This window comes from Otolemur garnettii, unplaced genomic scaffold (genome assembly GCF_000181295.1).
Source record: "Otolemur garnettii isolate 467f Iridium unplaced genomic scaffold, OtoGar3 scaffold00043, whole genome shotgun sequence".
Lineage (NCBI taxonomy): Eukaryota > Metazoa > Chordata > Mammalia > Primates > Galagidae > Otolemur > Otolemur garnettii.
The window spans coordinates 3,580,793-3,599,164 of record NW_003852438.1 but is presented as its reverse complement, the minus strand read 5'-3'; the positions used below and the strand labels follow the sequence as shown (position 1 = coordinate 3,599,164).

At 40.1% G+C, this 18,372-nt stretch overlaps 1 protein-coding gene across 4 annotated transcripts in view; it reads right to left on the bottom strand.

The window, feature by feature from the left end:
• Window positions 1-2,936: 2,936 nt before the first annotated feature.
• COG3 (component of oligomeric golgi complex 3) overlaps window positions 2,937-18,372 on the bottom strand; it is a 70,510-nt gene continuing 55,074 nt past the window's right edge. For 3 of the 4 annotated variants that reach the window (XM_023513588.1, XM_023513589.1, XM_023513590.1), the window contains 3 exons: window positions 12,940-13,015; window positions 8,638-8,765; window positions 7,709-7,914 (listed from right to left, as the gene is read on the bottom strand). In XM_023513588.1, the coding sequence (XP_023369356.1) occupies window positions 7,753-7,914; window positions 8,638-8,765; window positions 12,940-13,015 (366 nt within the window). In that variant the 3' untranslated portion in view covers window positions 7,709-7,752. Of the gene's footprint in view, window positions 4,900-7,708; window positions 7,915-8,637; window positions 8,766-12,939; window positions 13,016-18,372 lie in introns of those variants that run through there. The other variant, XM_003790358.3, reaches the window with a different exon arrangement.

Sequence of the window (18,372 nt, the reverse complement as noted above, 5' to 3'; positions counted from 1 at the left end):
AAAGTTTAGAAACCAAACACACACACACACACACACACACACACACACGCCCCAAGGGGTGGGGGTGGTTAGCTGGCCTAAGATAAAAGCAAGCTGCAGTGACCAAGCCCAGACTCTGCCATAGCAGTGGAAATAGTATGGACCAACTTTCTCTGCTTTGAAAACAAAACGGACCTGTGAAGCCTTCCGTTTTTATCCTTCTGGTTCTCCAGCCTCTGGTCTGTCCCCACAGTCCCCTGTATCTTTCCAATAAAGTCCTTTCCTTCTCAAGGTAGACAGTGATGGCTTGTTTGCATTCGAGGACAATGACAGGCACAGAGGATGCATGGGGAGTAGACCAGGGCGCAGAGCCTGTGCATCTGCAGGAGGTTAAAGCTTTCTAAGACTGGGCTCTTGTTGTAAAGATATTTCAATGTTCTAAGCAAAGAACTGGGAATGAGGGCCTTGACCCAAGGCGAGGCCATTGGAAATACAGGGGTGGGGAGGAACTGCAGTGCTGTCTGGGATAGAGAAAGGGCAGCACCTGGTAGCCACAGGATGGTGTGGGACTCAGGCAATGGTCCCTCAGCAAATATTTATGGGCACCACCGCACACATTGCTCCAGGTGCTGGGCATGAGCAAAAAAAAGTTCCTTTCCCACGGAGCTTGCAATCTGGATTAGGGTTGAGGGACAAAAAACAAAACAGCAACTAAGCCAGGTGAAGGGAATAGCAAGTGCTGGAGCTCGGGAGGCTCCTACTGAACAAGCAAGCTTTCCGACCTCTGCATTATCGACATTTAGGGCCACGTGATTCTTTGCTGTGGGGACTGTCCTATGCAGGCACCTCGGGCCTCTACCCACTAGAAGCCAGTAACACCCCCTACACACCAGTCATGCAACCCAAGTTATCTTCAGACGCTGCCACGTGTCCCCTGGCAGAGAGGGACAGATCACCACTTGCTGAGGCCACTGCTACAGATCACGTTTGGGATTTTTTGTTGTTTTGTTTTCTTATGGCCTGGCACATCTATCTTGGCAAATGTTCCATGCATTTGAAAATAATGCATGTCCTGCACTTGTATTCTGAATTTACTAATGGGAAAACTCAGGAACATTTAGACTGTGGCACATTCTATAAAATAAGACTAAGACTCTTACCCGGTCCCCCCCAAAAGCCAGTATTATGAAAACAAGCAAACAAATACATAAGAGGAATGGCCTAAATTAAAAAAGGACGAAAGAGAAGTGACATCCAAGTAAAATGTGTGAACTTGAGTTTTAAAAAAAGCTGAGACATTTTAGGGAGACAATTAGAGAAACTGAAATATGGACCACATATATTATTGAATTTATTTTTTTAAGGTGTGATCACGCTATTGGGATTATGTAGGAGAATACTCCATTCTGAATTATTTAGGAGTAAAATTTAGCGGTAAAAAGAAATGAAGTCCGCAACTTACCTTCAGAAAGTTCAGCAACAGAATATGAACATCTGTATGTGTGTGTCTGCATACACTGATAACCCAAACCCACTTGGCTTTCATTTAAAATGTGTAAAAGAATCCAACCTTGTATGAAAAAATATTTTGGAATATACATTTAAAAAATCTGGAAGCTATATGCCAAACATTTAATTGTACTTTACAACTGAAGGTTCATTTATGAAAGACTTTCACATTTTAAACCAAAATTTAAGCACTACAGAAACGTCTAGTAGTGAGCACATATCTACAATCAGAAAAAAAGGTTTTTTAAAACCTTTCATTTAAAAAAATACATATATATACATCTATCAGGCTGTACTGGGTTTCTAGCAGCTGTTTCCTTTTTGTATAAATTCAGTGCTGAGGAACAGAAGACAGCTAAGCTAGCAAAAGAACCAGGGCCAGAAAGGGCAGCACATGCCTGTATCTCAGCAGTTTAGGAGCCTGAAGTGGGAGGACAGCTTGAGACCAGGAGTTCAAGAGCTGGTCATTGAACTATACCCCAGCCCGTTCAGGCAAATGACTCCTTGTCTCAAAGAACAACCACAGTAGAAAAGTGCACCAAAAGGGAAGCAATAAGGTCCCTCTTTTCTGAGAAGCAGAATCTCCCATCAACATCCCCAGGTTCCTTTAACTAATGGCTTTTAAGGTTGACTAAGGCTGACTATTCCCTCTTACTCATGATGTAACAGTAGAAGAGAGCTGTAAGAGATGGTATTGTTAAAACAGGTGGGGGAGAGGGTTGGTGCCCATAGCACAGTGGTTATGGCACCAGCCACATACACTGAGGCTGGTGGGTTCAAACCCAACCCTGGGCCAGCTAACCAACAATGACAACTGCAACAACAACAAAATGGCCGGGCATTGTGGTGGTCACCTATAGTCCCAGCTACTTGGGAGGCTGAGACAAGAGAATCACTTGAGCCCAGGAGTTTGAGGTTGCTGTGAGCTGTGACGCCACAGCACTCTACCAAGGGTAACATGGTGAGAGACTGTCTTAAAAAAGAAAAAAGAAGAGAAAATGAAAATGGGGGTGGGGAGATGGGGGGAATGTGTGTTTATTACTACTACAATAATACTAAATTTTAATATAATTATTTGTGCTGACAGTATTCAGGAAATTGGCAGTTTTGCAAACAAAGAAACAATGAAATTGTCTTTTAACAAATGAAGCATTAGGATGCTTCAAAATAAATCTTTCCAAGATAATTATCTTGCCAAAGGAATTCACACAGTACAAGTAAAACGGGGGAGATGTGACTAAGATTGGTGGAGTGTATTAACATCAATATCCTGGTTGTGATATTGTGCTATAGTTTTCAAAGATGTTGTTATAATGTAAGAAACTGGATACAGGGTTCATGGGATCTGTCTTCTTTCTTACAACGGGATGTGAATCTCCAAGTTACCTTAATCAAAATTTCAATACAAAATTTTAACAGAATCTACATGCATATGAGACACATGAAGACAAAGTAGGAAGCAAAAATCTTTATTTTTTAAAAAATTCACATTTATTAAAAACAGCAATTTCTAGCCAAATAATATAAAGCACTTTAAATTAATTATTTGAAAGTATGTACACTCTTTGTATAAGTAAACACTTGAAACTGTACAGATTTAAACAAATATTCATTTAGCAAACAAGCTGGATCACTGTCACCTACTCAGCACTTTATAAAGTGTCTGAGTGTTTCAAGAAATAAAAGATCAAAACACAAGTATGAGTGCCGTTAAATATTTTTATCCTTAAGAATACACTTTTCCCTGTACATCAAATTAAATCAGTCACAGTATTTATAGTATAATAATCATGCCCTCATTTCTTTGGAAAGGCTATTAAAAAATCAAATGTACATATAATACAAAAAACTGGATATTTTACAGTTTATTTCATTGAACAGGTATTTAAAAACAGTTAAGTAAATATAATCTTCCTAATTTATTCATTTCATGGCAAAGAACGAACATGGACCCTCTTACCTTCTACCTTCCCCTATATAGAGTAATAAGCTCTATCAAGCATCATCCATCACCAATTTAAACTGAGTGAACAACAAGTGACCTGTTAACACACGACAGACATCAGGATATAGACGCACCTGTGCCCTACCAAAGTGCTGGCTCGGTCATGACTAGTGAGTTTCAGGCACCGACGGCACCACCGGGACTGCTGGTCCCATTCCAGAACCCTCTGAAGTGTCCCACCCCTGGATTAGTGTTTCAATAACTCAGAATTCCTTTTGAACCAAGAAGCAGGTTACATTTACTGTAACACTGGAAACAAAAGCAGTCCAATCAGGAAATAAGAATTTGTGGGAAAATTCATGGATGTACATAATTTATTTACGATCCCTGCTATGATATGGTACGGTAGTTCTATGGTGTGGGCAGTGTTTGTCAGCCTCATGTCTGGTGGTAAAATGTACTCTGCTGTAGCAGGGCTGGAGATTCACAGAGCTGGTACACGGCACAGCCAGCTGAGGGAACAGACAGGACGTGAAAGTGTTCGCTTTTCAAAGAACTGCTGAGACCAAAGGCAGTGCGCAGAAGGGTGGCGACCCTGACCCTAATTCAGGAGACGCGCTATTCTTCAGGTTTCCTTCTCTCCATTATATGCCAGACTTTAGACACCTAATTGGTACTCTGCACTCACAAACACTGACTATGGGACCAGGAAGATCCTCATTAAAGACAGTGCACGCATCTATCACGAGGAAACTGCAGCTCTCGCTTCGCAACGTTCTGTACCTACCAACGCAAGGAATACCGAGCCGGGAGCCTTACACCAGGTCCCTGCATCTTCAAACTAGCTCACATCAAACGGAGAGAAAGAGAACACCCTGACTTCCCAGAAAAGCAGAACCTGTTCTCAGAAGCAACCAATCTACTCCAAACTACGTAAACTTCAAAATGACAGGAGAAACGTTACAGCAAATAGAGAGTAGAAATAATATTTCCACAAATTAAAAGAACAGTCTGCGGAATGCTCAGTGGTTAAAAGTGTTATAGTGTTTCAGGTTCTAGCAAATGTTCTCATTAGCTGTGTTTCTGTGAAGTTCTTCTTGACTTATCGTGACCTGTTTTCATTGCACATCTTTTGTGAGGAACCATTTCACTACGTGCCGCTACGGCAACCTCTTAAAAACTTTATATTTCTTGTGACCATTTAAATGAGACAGTTACCACTACTCACAGATTAATCTTTGGCATTTTGATGCTTTTAAAAGGGAAACACTAAAGTCTTAACGCTTTGCCTGTATTTCACTTTGCAGTCAGCACCGAGCAGCAAGCTTGTGTGGCTCTCAGGGACGTCCTCACATTCCTCAGCGTTCTGCAGGCTGCAGGACTTCTCAGCCCTCTCCTCCCAACAGACCATGCACGCACACAGCCCGGTGGCCTGCTCACTTAGAAACCGACAGCACGAGGCTCAGCTGAAAAGCAAAGTGAAGAGGCAGGTTAGTCCTGCTGAGGAAAACCATTAGAGCTTCAGAGACAGCACCAGAGAAAAAGACCAAGATTTTTATGAGGCCAACAAACAGGCTGGAGCGGGTCCACAAAGCCGGCTATCTCTGAAGCTGCCACCGGGCACTGAGCTTGGAAGCCCTGTGGAGAGTTACACTCCACCATCAAATCTAGGCTGTTAGTCATCTAAACTCCAAGGAGGATGATGGCAAAACTATACAAACACTAACAAATGACAGAAATACATCTACATAATCTACTGCACACTGTCCTACGCGGAATGTGTTGTGGTAAGAATTGTGTGTAAACTGAATTCTTTACGTGACTTTTGAAATGCTTAAGAACACACATGACAAGTGCATTTCAGCTCCTGCCTACTCTAACTAACCACAGGGGGTGACCTACTTACTCTCTAAAGGAGGGCCAGGACATCAGAGCCAGGTCACAGTGGTGACAGGAAGGGAATGGGAGCCTGCACACTAGGTGCCTGTCACTCAGGACCTGGGGACCTATAGGTAAACAGATCTGGCTATGAACCTTTCTCTATGATACAACTGCCTTGGTAATCTAGATTCCGCGCCCCCCCCCAATCTCTTTTATAAATCTGTGCTGCCAGAAGAAGGATACAAAATATCTGGCCTGTCAAGGTCAAGAAAGGCCATGGAGGACTGGGTACTGTGGCTCACGCCTGTAATCTTAGCCCTCTAGGAGGCTGAGACAGGTTGGAGCTCAGGAGTTCCAGACCAGCTTGAGCAAGAGTGAGACCCCATCTCTACTAAAAACAGAAAAACTAGCCAGACATTGCAGTGGGCACGTGCTAGGGAAACTGAGGCAAAAGGATCACTTAAGCCCAAAAGTTTGAGGTTGCTGTGAGCTATGTTGACACCACGCCACTCTACCCAGGGCAACAGAGTGAGACTATGGCAAAAACAAACAACAGAAAACAAAAAAACAAAAAAACAAAAAAAAAGGAAAGGCACCTGGTTAAAAGAAACTAAAGAGACGCGACACCTGACAACAATGCATAATCTGGGACTGGTCCTGGACTGAGGGGGAAGAATTCTATACAGGGCATTACTGGGACATTAATGAAATGTGACTGTGAACTGTGGATTAGACACTAAGGCAGCACTTAGTGTGTTCGGATAACGGTATGGGAGTAGCGTTAAGAGACTGTCTTTGTTCTTAGGAAATACAGTCTGAGTTACTGAGGCATAAGCGGCACAATCTCCGGTGATGGGGTGCAGGGGGAACAAGCACAAGTGAGAACAAAGCAAACGAAACAAAGTTAAATTAGGGAAAGGATATGTGGGAGCACCTTACACCATTCTTGCATCTTAAGTTTGAAATTATAACAAACTTACAAAAAAATTTGTACTGCCATATATTAGACGTTACGATACAGCTATGCTGTATCTACCTTCATGCAACTGCCTGAGAAAAAAGAAAATTGGACAACTAGGGTGAACGGTCTCTCTTGGATGATCACAACCGTGAAACTCAAGTGAGCCTTCCTCCCCCACTCAGTCTCAGCGATGACCCTTCTTGTCACTCAGAAACATGAAGCACTCAGGTGAGTCTCCACCTGCTCCCCTCATGCCCACCACCTGTATCTGTGCCTAGCAAAGGCCTCCCCCGGACTATTCCTGAGATTCTATCCCACAGTCTACTCAAGATGTTTTCCTCTCTCTCAATCTTCCTCATGAACATATAAATATGCACTTTCCCCTATCTTTAGAAAAAAAAGGAAGGACAATATAGTAACTAATAAAAATAGTCATCTAAAACAGACGTGGTAGGCGGCACCTGTGGCTCAAGGAGTAGGGCAGGTTCGAGCCCAGCCTGGCCAAAACTGTAAAACAAATAAAACAGATGTGGTGGCACATGCCTATGGTCCCCACTACAGGAGGCTGAGGCGAAAGGATTACTTGAGACTGCAAGTTCATAGTAAGACCCCGCCTCCCCAATCTCTTAACAACAACAACAAAGAAAAGTAGTTATCTACAGAGAGGGAGAGAAAAGGCTGGGGCAGATTGGAAAGGGCAAATTTACCTTGTTCTACAACTCTGACTTGGAAATCATAGAAACATTTTAGGTAATTTAAAAAAAATTGAAACAGGGAAAGAATCTCTAAATATTAAAAATAAACCTAACTACACATCAAGTTAGTGGTATAATCACAAAAAGTAATTACTTCAAATGACTTATAGAAAGTATTTTGACTGTACAATTCTGGACCTAAAGATTTTAAATGACCCCTCCCTCATCTGTTTCTCAGGTAACCAAACAAAATGACCCCATTTCACCCCCCAGCTCCCATCCCCCTCCAGAAGATGTACTCCTCAAAAGATGCATCCACACTGCACCATCACCTGTGCCTCTCCCCCAGCTCTACCCATTCCAACCAGGCTCTCAATAGCACGACCACTGTCCCCAACACTCTCCAGTCCTTACCACATACTAAATTTCTAAATCGAACTGAAGACCAGACATAGAACCGCCTCCACAGCACCAGGCTACTCCAAATATATAATGGGTATTCTATAACTTCCATTTTTTTATTTGAAATTTGGGCATCTTATGCGCATTTTAAACAAATTATTCAGCAAGCTACACGCCACTATTTGAGTCTTTCACAAACACATTATTCATAGTAAACACAGCAATATTCAATATTGGAAAGGACTGAAATGCAACTAAACATTCTAAAACCATCCCCCAAAGTTTAAGAGAATTAAAAGTTTGAATTCTTGCTCATTGGAATAAAATAATGTGCAGTTTTTAAAACTAGTTTTTAAAATATGTTTGCCCAAAGACATTTTCTACTCAAGTAAAATACCCAAGGACACATAAAAGTAATAGGGATCTTCACTGTTCTGGATTACCTGTTCCATGGAAGGACAGGAAATGACCTGGACGTCAGCAGGGCTGAACTCTTCCTTTAACAGAGCATGGAACTTCTGGAAGACTTGCTGAATATTATTCTTACAGAGAAGGAGAAGAGATCACATCATATAAGTCATCTTAAACATGAAGCACTATAATGTTAAAGAGTAATGTTATTTGCCAAAATGAGGGAAGGAAATAGATCTTTCATGATATTACAAAAGATATGTATATAATTTGCACTTAATATTTTGTATGCTGGTACAATCCAACTGAGACTTATCAGATAATACTTTCCCTGGAAAAACTAACTCTAGCAAGCCCTGTCCCCCTAGAGAATAATAAGAGTCTTCAACAGTAATTTCTTACACAAAAGATAATAACGTTCCCAGACATATAAAATGCCCAGCAAACAACTGGAAGTTAAGAGTCCAAAATTTGCTCTGACATTTAATCCCTTGGTGGCCGCTGCAAGCCATTTATTTCCACTTCTCACCAGTAAAATGGTGCATAATTCCTGAAATGTTGCTCTCTTGAGTATAGGGACACAGGCAATGTAAGGGTCTGATTTTTACTTGTTTGTTTATTTAAAAATTTCTACTTTCAGGGGTAACAAAAAAACTTAAGACAAATTCAAAGTGAAAAAAAATAGGTATTACACAGATGCAGGCTTTGTAAACCTTTCAAGAATCATAGTAATTCTTAACTTCACTAGAATAATGTATCAACATTTCTAAGTGTTTTCAGGAAGAAGAAAATGGTAGACAAGGCAAGAACACTTGGAAGCCACTGGCTAGAACTCAAAGAATTATGATACTCACTCTCACAGGTTTAAACAAGATGAACTCAGTATCTTTATTGGACAGGTACAAAGACATACTTCTCAATGTCACAGGCAGCTTTGCTTTTATTGTCTTATAGGCAGTTGCTACAAGGTCACTAACCTTTGCTAGAAAGAAATTAACCTCGTTAGTGTCACAAAGAAAAGGAGAAGAAACATTTCCATTTTAATTCAGAGGGGAAAAGGGAAGAGGAACTAAAAGACTCTTTATTTCCCCAAAGAATTTCTTTCATTTTCTAGTTAATTTATCAAGTTTAATCACAAGCCCTATAAACATTCATTAAAATATCTACTATATACAAAATCCTAATCCCTAGGGCTAAAGCAGCAAAAAATAAAAAATTCCCCCAGTATGTTTAATGACCTTCATGGAGGCTATAATATGTTCCTTTGGAGTTTGGAGACAAGAGATTAAGGTTAAAAAGACAAAATCATTTTCAGAGAGATACTAGTAAGAATTACTTCATAAGGAATGAGCATATTCATTTGCAGAACTGACTCACAGTAAGGAATGTTTGCTAACCATCTTGCTTAGATCACTCAGAAAATATCTACACATATATGAGGGGAACTAAATATCCATTGTTACATTCTTAAACTATATCATCACTAAGGGAAAACAATTTCAGAAACTGTAACCAAAATAACTGTAACCCCATGTATTGCCTGAAGAAGCTATAGGGACAAGGGTACTGAACTGTATGAAGCATTTAAAAGGAAAAATTACCTAGAAAGCTACAAAGAAAAAGATGATTAGGCTTGGCACCCGGAGCTTAGTGGCTAGGGCACCGGCCACATACACTGGAGCTGGCAGGTCAAACCCAGCCCAGGGCTGCTAAACAACAACAACTAGAACAACAACAACAACAACAACAAACAGCCAAGTGTTCTGGTAGGCACCTGTAGTCCTAGCTACTTGGGAGGCTGAGGCAAGAGAATCGCTTAAGCCCAAGAGTTTGAGGTTGCTGTGAGCTGTGACGCCACAGCACTCTACCGAGGGCTAGAAAAATGATTAATAACTTCAAAGATGCTCAACCTCACTCATAACTACAGAAATGCAAATTTAAAGCAGTGAGATATTTACAGATTGACAGAAATTACTAAGATTATGCATATCCATGTTTGACAAGGGTGTGGGGAAACAGGCATCTTTATTGCCACTGCTGATGGGATTATAAAACACCTCAACCCCTTAGGAGGAGTACTAAGCAATATCTAGCAAAACTAAAATACACATATTCCTTCCTCTAACATTTCTACTGCTAGAAATCTACTGATGGGTACACTTATAACAATATCAAGATGTGTATAGGAACATTTATTGAAGCGTCTGTGGGGGGAAAAATACTGAAAATAATTCAAGTATCCATTAACAGAATTACAAAGTAAACCATGCTTTGATGACGCATTCTATGTATCTAATAAACAGAATGGACAGAGCTGCATGTGCTGGTACAGAAAAGTTCTTATATACATAAGAAGTTTAAAAAAAAAAAGCAAGAGGAATAGTACAATCTCATTTGGATAACATTTTTTTAAATCCACATGCTAGTATATACATCAACAATTTGGGGGGAAGAACTATGATAATGATTAGCTTTGTGAGAAAGACTAGTCTGGAGGTGGCAAATAGAATTATTTTTTCATTTTATACCTTTTCACAGTTCAAATTTTATACCATGTAAAGATACCTTTTTTTCCAATTGAGAAGAGTTCCAGTAAAGCGGGATAATAAAATGCCAATGCTCTCAAGAAGAAAGAACAAATAAATCCAGGAATTGCTTATTTGTCATAAACTGATGAAAGCGCCTTTAAGACTCTTACTCCCTCCCAGGGGCTCTGGTTCTTTTATCACTAACACACTTCAACAGTGATCACTAAATCTGTTTTCAGAGCCCTTGATAATCAGAAAGTAGGTGTGCAGGCTAGTGAATAATGTGGCCTCTAATTCCTAACAAGGGTGTATTCTCAGAGTTAAATTAATGAATGGGCACCCTAGTTTATGGCTCACTCTCCTGTGAGTTTATCCTAAAATTATTCCTGAGAACCTGGCCAAGTATGCATGAACCAGTAACCCTCGGCTTCCAGGGCAGAGGGGCCCAACACAGTTTCTAGATTGTCTTCCATATTCCTACCCCAAGAGGCCCATAAATCTCTCTTTGACATTTAAGTGTGGGCTTTAAATATTATAGACCAAGAGAAACCAACTTCACATCTCTACTGTGGCAAAATGGGATAGAAGATACAACTACTGCGTAAAAGATAAACTGAACTGCCATTGCTGTGTTCACTAAGATGTTCTCACCAAAACAGCATGCCCTATTTCAATCTGTCCTTTTGTCAGTTTCCTTTTATCTACTCCTGCTTTACTAATAACAATTCTAGTTGTGCTTAAGAGCACAATACACCTAACACTGTGAATTCTATTAGGGTTGTACTTGAGAAAACGGCTTCAATTCTGAGAGAAAGGATATGTCCAAAGGGAAAGAACAATACATTAATTATATATCAAGCACCTTGGCTTAGATATACTAAATATGCCCATGCCTTTTGCCAGTTTCTACCTATTTTAAGAAAGATTTGTTGCACCCAAGAGTTTCATTTACATAAACATTCAAAATAAAAATTAGCTCCCAATTCTAAGTAAGCCCTATAAGTACAATGGGAACCTTGAGCCAGAGGCTCCAATTAATTCTAAAACAATCAGAATTCTATCGAGAGCCACTCTGAGTTAATGAATTGAAAATTCTGCTCCTTGACTATGAGGAATCAGGACAGGTAGTTAACACTACAAGAGATTATGATTAGAATTTCCAGTACTGTCAGTTAAAGAATCTGATTTTCTGTCTTTTGACAGAATGTAATACTCCATCAAGTGTGCTCTTTTGATGAGATGTTGAAGACTTCAACACAAATGTTTAAAATAAGGAAGTAAAACCTTCCCTATCTCTGTCACAGTAAACAAAGGGCCTAAAAGCAAGTCCCAAAGTTTATCTGTGATCCGATCAATTCAACCCTGCATTGACATCATCAAGGTTCACAAGAGGAACTTCTTAAATAAAAGCCTGTCTTCATTTCAAAGACAACTGATAATTCTCTGCTAAGAGACACATAGCTACTCTTTTAATTTCTCAGTTCAACTTCACATTAACCTGCGGCATTAATAATAAATGAACATTCTGGAGGCTTAGAATGGCTCCAATCCTTTTTCCCAAGGGAAATGAACACCTGACAGATACGACATTCTTTCAATATGGAAAATCAATCACATTAAAAAGTTGACTCCAGATGCCTGCAGACAGCCAATTTTCATGGATATAAAGCTAGAATCATTTTTGGTCTTTCTTGTAAGTGAAAAGTCCTCCAACTTGGACATGACTTACCCATAATTAAACATTGATTTTTTTTTTTCAGGTTCTGGCCGGGGCTGGGTTTGAACCCACCACCTCCAGCATATGGGGCCAGTGCCTTACTCCTTTGGGCCACAGGCCCTGCCCTAAACATTGATTCTTTACCATTTTGCCCTTTTTAGTTTCAAAGGATCTCTATCACAATACGGGACAGGGCATGGCCAGAAATACCAATTTAATAAAATGATTTATTCTGGTTTTATGGTAATTTAAAATGCCACAAAACATACCAAGAATAACCCACAAAGTTAGTTTTGATTTTAGATGTCTAATTTCTAAAGTTAAAGACAGAAAGAAAAAAAAAAAACCTCTAGCACAAAAAAATTTACATTTAATAAAGAATAAGATTGGGAATATCTCAAATACATCTGCCAATCAGATGATAATATTGCCTGCCAACTCTCAAACCTCAATTTTTACAATATTTTTTCCAAGCTCTCTAAAATGTCAAGAGATGATGTAACTTGAAGAAAAAGTGGAACAAAATAATAGCCCAACACTGCTTTATATAATTAAAAATAGGTGTACTCTTTTCACAATTTGTCCTATCAAGTAAGATTTTCATCAAAGCTTAAACACAATGAATAGCAGGTATACAGATATCAGCAGAGTCAAAGTGTTTCTATCTAAGCCGTAGTTTATTTTTAACTGAGTATATACTTAAAATTCATCCCTCCTTGGAACGCTTGTTAAAATGGAAGTAGTGCTGGCCAATTAAGACCTGTCAGCTCCAAACTGAGCCTTGCATAAGCTCAGATAGTACCACCCCAGAGTGAGTAGGAAACCTACTCTAAGCTGTCACAGCAAGGACCATATATATACAAATTAATAACATCCAAAAAAAGAAATCCACAATAATAAAATCAGAATACCTGGTTGTGCCCAAGGCTGCTGCGAGAGAGTATATTTGGGGCCTCCCTGAGTGGCCATTGCTTTTAATGCTGAAACCTAGTCCAGGAGACAAAAAGAAAAAGGTTTCATGTCACTGATGCCAATTCAAACTGCTATTGCTCTCAAAGGATCTACAACACCATTTAAATCTATTAAAATGTAATGATAATCAAATGATAACAAAATGTGTCGTATCTCATAATCCTTTACAGCTAATGACATTTTTAGCTCAACTTCTTTTATGATTTCAAGGCATACGTTATCTTGGGAAAAAAAACACACCAAAGTCCTGAGGCATTCTGGCTGGAACACTGCATAGCAGGAAGACAAAACAGAAGCCCAAGAGAAATGTCAGCACAAAGCAGGTCTGTTTTAAGTGGACTGTTATGTTAATATTAAATTATTATCGCATGTTATTAGACAAGTGTCACCGCAGCAGGAACAAAATCTTTTTTATATACTAGAGGATTTTTTTTCCTATTGTATCATAGGCAGTGAGAATGCCATTAAAACAAATAAGATTTGCAAATACCAACAAGAGGCACGTTTGGCCAACGAGTGCTGAAGACAGAGACTTGAAAGCCCATTTTCTATTTATCTCTTTTCACCTGTCAGCAGCAGCATAGGAAAGCAAATACGTTTTGCTGCTTGGACAAGACTCTTCTTAAGACAGTAAACTGTGGTGAAGCTAAGGGGTAGCTGGGAGGGAGAGAGACACAACTGCATAAAATACTGTATTAAATGGACAGTTGTGTGCTAGTGACCCAAGCTTCGGCCCCAGTCTCACTGGAAGAGTCTCACTAGAAAAACTTGAGAACCAACTCTTCACATTCCTCATACAAAAAGCCATATAAACACAGGCAGTAGCTGGGTTACAAATGAGATAGGTTCTGTAGGTTTGTGCTTAAGTTGAATTTGTATTACCTGTAATAGCCTCTATTCCTAAGTGTGACTTGTAGATAAGCTAGATGTTTGTAACTCAGGGACGCACTGTATTCATGCAGAGGATGGGCAGAGAGAGAGTAAAATGCTGACTCGAATCTCTCCAGCCTTCTATTTCTACTTTATTTCTAGTTTCTATTTCTCCTCCTGGACCACTCTAGGCCTTTGCTCATGCTGCCTAAGTGTGTAAAATCACCCCTTTCCTCCTCTCACTCTATTCCTCTATGTGCCTTTCTTTTTCACTGTGAGATGCAGCCTTTAAGAACAAATAGTGTATATAAATTATTAGAAACTACGAAAAAGCAGACACATTCACATTTTAGTGTATATTGTCCTAAATGTTTTCTAATACAAAAACATAAATACATTAACGTGTAATACACATTTATAAAAGTGGAACACAGGCTCAGCACCTGTGGCTCAAGCGGCTAAGGCGCCAGCCACATACACCTGAGCTGGCGGATTCGAATCCAGCCTGGACCCGCCAAACAATGACAGCTGCAACCAAAAGATAGCCAGGCGTTGTGGCGAGCGCCTGTAGTCCCAGCTACTTGGGAGGTGGAGGCAGGAGACTCGCTTGAGCCCAGGAGTTGGAGGTTGCTGTGAGCTGCGATGCCATAGCACTCTACCCAGGGCAACAGCTTGAGACTCTGTCTCAAACAAAAAAAGGGGGGAACACAATGTTCCATGAACTTTTTTCCCTACTTAAGTCTATATTCTGGTTATTTTTATGTGTCAAACAGTTGGGGGTTTTTTGTGGGGTTTTTTGAGACAGAGTCTCACTTCGTGTTCCTGGATAGAGGGCCACGGCGTTATAGCTCACAGCAACCTCAAACTCCTGGGCTCAAGTGATCCTCTCATCTCAGCCTCCCGAGTAGCTGGGACTACAATGCCTAACTATTTTCTTTTTTTTTTTTGAGACAGAGTCACTGTAGCTCAGGCTGGTCTTGAACCCCCTGAGCTCAGGTGATCGGCAATCCACCCACCTCGGCCTCCCAGAGTGCTAGGATTATAGGCATAAGCCACCCGCCTAGCCTCAAACAGTTTTAATAGTACGATTAAATTACTATTAGTTTAATGACACAATTAATTACAACTATGACTATATTAAAAACAAATAGTAACTTATATATTCATCTCCAACTGCTATCCAAATAATTTACTTAAAGTTAAACCTCAAAGAGCATTTTCTTCTGAAGTTTTCCCCAAATATCCGTATCTTTTTAAAAAACCCTACACAATCAACCAAGACCCACTATCTCAGACTGATGATCTTGCTTTTCCTTTAGGTTATACATCCTTGAAATCAGGAATTAAATTTATAGGTCAAATTCTATTGCATGTACTACACCAAGAAATAAATTTAAACTTACAGCATTACTGAGGAAATTAATAACACTTCAGAGCATTCAGAGTAAACTATAGTTGGACGGTGCCTGTGGCTCAATGGGTAAGGCACCAGCTCCATATACAGAGGGCAACGGGTACGAACCCAACCCTTGGCAAACTGCAACAAAAAATAGCCAAGCATCGTGGTGGGTACATGTAGTCACAGCTATTTGGGAGGCTGAGGCAGGATAATCGCCTAAGCCCAGGAGTTGGAGGTTGCTGTGAGCTGTGACACCACAGCACTCTACTGAGGGCGATAAAGTAAGACTCTGTCTCTTAAAAAAAAAGAGTAAACTGTAGTAATCCTAGCACTCTGGGATGTCCAGGTAGGTGGATTGCTTGAGCTCAGGAATTTGAGACCAGCCTGAGCAAGAGTAAGACCCTATCTCTAAGAAAAACAGAAAAGCTAGCCAGGTGTTGTGGCAGGCACCTGAAGTCCCAGCTACTCAGGAGGCTGAGGCAAGAAGATTGCTCAAGCACAAGAGTTTGAGATTGCTGTGAGCTATGATAACACGGCCCTCTACCCAGGGTGACAAAGTGAGACTATGTCTCAAAAAAAAAAAAAAAAAAAAAAGGAATAAACATGTAATACTTTATCAAACTGCTGGAAGGAAAACAAATATTTTCTACATTATAAGTCTGATTTTTCAGCATAAACTGGTCCCACATGAGAAAGCACTTTTAGCTTAGATGTACGCCTAAAGTTATATTTCCCTTAAAATGCCTTACTTTATACTTTTTATTAAAAATTATACTTTTTATTAAAATTATACTTTTATTAAAGCAAAATCTTTACCTCAAATTTGCCATATTTTGCTATAAAATAACATCTCTGCAGCACTTACAGTTAACAACATGCTTTTACCCATAAGCTCTCATATACAGTCCTCACAGTGCTTCATTAAGCAAGGAGGGTGGATGTTAGACCTCTCTCCACCACAGAGATTAGGAACCCAAGGCTTGGAGAAACTGATTTGCTAACAGTTTCAGTCAGCAGGTGTAGTAAGAATTAATGAAAAAGAAGTATCTCAACCAGAAGAGCCGACAAAGAAGCCACGTAAACAGAAGAGGCCAATTTGGAGTAGATGACGGGGATGAGAATCACACCCCGAGTCAAAAACAAGTCTGGCAACCTAAACATGTTCTCCACCACTAGCATGGTTTACTTTACTATGCCAACTCACATATATTTTGAAAAATTAGTCCAACTTAGAAACAAGCTGAAGAAATTTTGTGGTTACATCCTAATGGTAAAGACTGAGACCTGCAAACATATATCCAAATGAAAGATGAAATGCCGTTGCCTTTCTATACTTACGAATATTGTTTTTCCTGTAATCATTTATCATGGTACAAGCACTAGCTGCCTTATAAAACGTTAACTACATAAAAGGATGAGATTCTGCACTTGCAAGTGATTAATGCTGAGGTTTACTTTTGAGGAAAATCTTTTTTTTTTTTTTAAATTGAGACAGTCTCACTTTGTCACCCTTGGTAGAGTGCTGTGGTGTTATAGCTCAAGGCAACCTCAAACTCCTGGGCTCAAGCAATTTTCTTGCCTCAGCCTCCCTAGTAGCTGGGACTACAAGTGCCCGCCATAACACCTGGCTATTTTTTGTTTGTTTGTTTAGTAGGCCTGAGCCGCGTTCGAACTCACCAGCCCCAGAGCATGTGGCCGGCGCCCTAACCACTGAGGTATAAAATCATTTTAAAGTTTTAAAACCTTTTACCCTGTCTCTGCTATTCAGAATGCTAGTATTAATCACCAGGTAAAAAGTGGAAAATGTTTGATCTACAAGTACTAAGATGTGAAGTCTTAAATGATCACGTATCTGAACTCTAGGGCTTATATCTGTGTGCACAAATCTTTGTCTCCAACTCCTGCTAGGACAGGAAAAGACCTGAATCTGAAAGAAGACAAAAGTAAAAGGGATGCTCAGTCCTCCAGGCTGTAGCATTCACTCAGTATTTTGACTAGAAACTCACTGAGCAGCAGAGCGGGAACAGGGTTGAAAGAGGAAAGTGACTACAAGAAGTCTGAACAAGGGGCAGCACAGACTCTTCAGAGACAGGTGAGACTGGTCCCTTCTCCAAGATGAGGGCCTTCCTCGCCCAATCCTATAGTGAAGGGAGTATAAAATAAGGCCACGAACAGCACTCAGGAATCTCTACTATTCACAGATAGCATGTCCTTAGAGAGCCATTATATTACTCAGATTTGAAGATTTTCTATATAAGCCACTATTTATTTCTTTATTTCCTTCCCCTCTCCCTCCCTCCTTCCTTCTATCTGTTTAGAGACAGGTTCCAGCCTGTTGCCTGTGCCATGTGCAGTGGCAGCATCACAGCTCACTGCAGCCTTCAACTACTGAGCTCACGAGATCTGGTAGCATAAGCCTCCCAAGAACTAGGACTACAGGTGTTTGCCGCCACACCTATTTCTCCTTTTTAAACATTTATAGTGTCCAGCGTCTTCTAAAATGTACAACTGCAAAGTTATACCAGATTTGCCAAAATTATACTAAGATCCAACTTGAACAACTATCTCATGAATTTTGATTCACTTGATTTCTAGGAAAACTGTGCTTTTCTAAAATCCTTTAATCCTAGAGTTCATTATAATCAACTTGTTTATTTCAGAAGATTCATTTAGCTATTCTGTTGTATAATGTTGATCTATAGATATAATATCTTCCACCAGTATTAACGTGGATACTCTGCCAGAAATACCAGCTGTTTTTATTTTTATTTTTTGGCAGTTTTTGGTTGTGGCTGGGTTTGAACAAGCCACCTCCAGCATATGGGGCTGGCCCCCTACTCCTCTGAGCCACAGGCGCCGCCACAGGTATTTTTTTACAAGGATAATTTCCATAAAAACTGTATGTATAAATTACAAAGTATCAAATACTAGATTTCTGATTTCTAGACTTTTAAATATCATTTAAAAAATCAAAACCTGGGCTCGGCGCCTATAGCTCAACCGGCTAAGGCGCCAGCCACGTACAACTAAGGTGGCGGGTTCGAATCCCCAGCCCGGACCCGCCAAACACCAATGACGGCTGCAACCAAAAAATAGCCGGGCG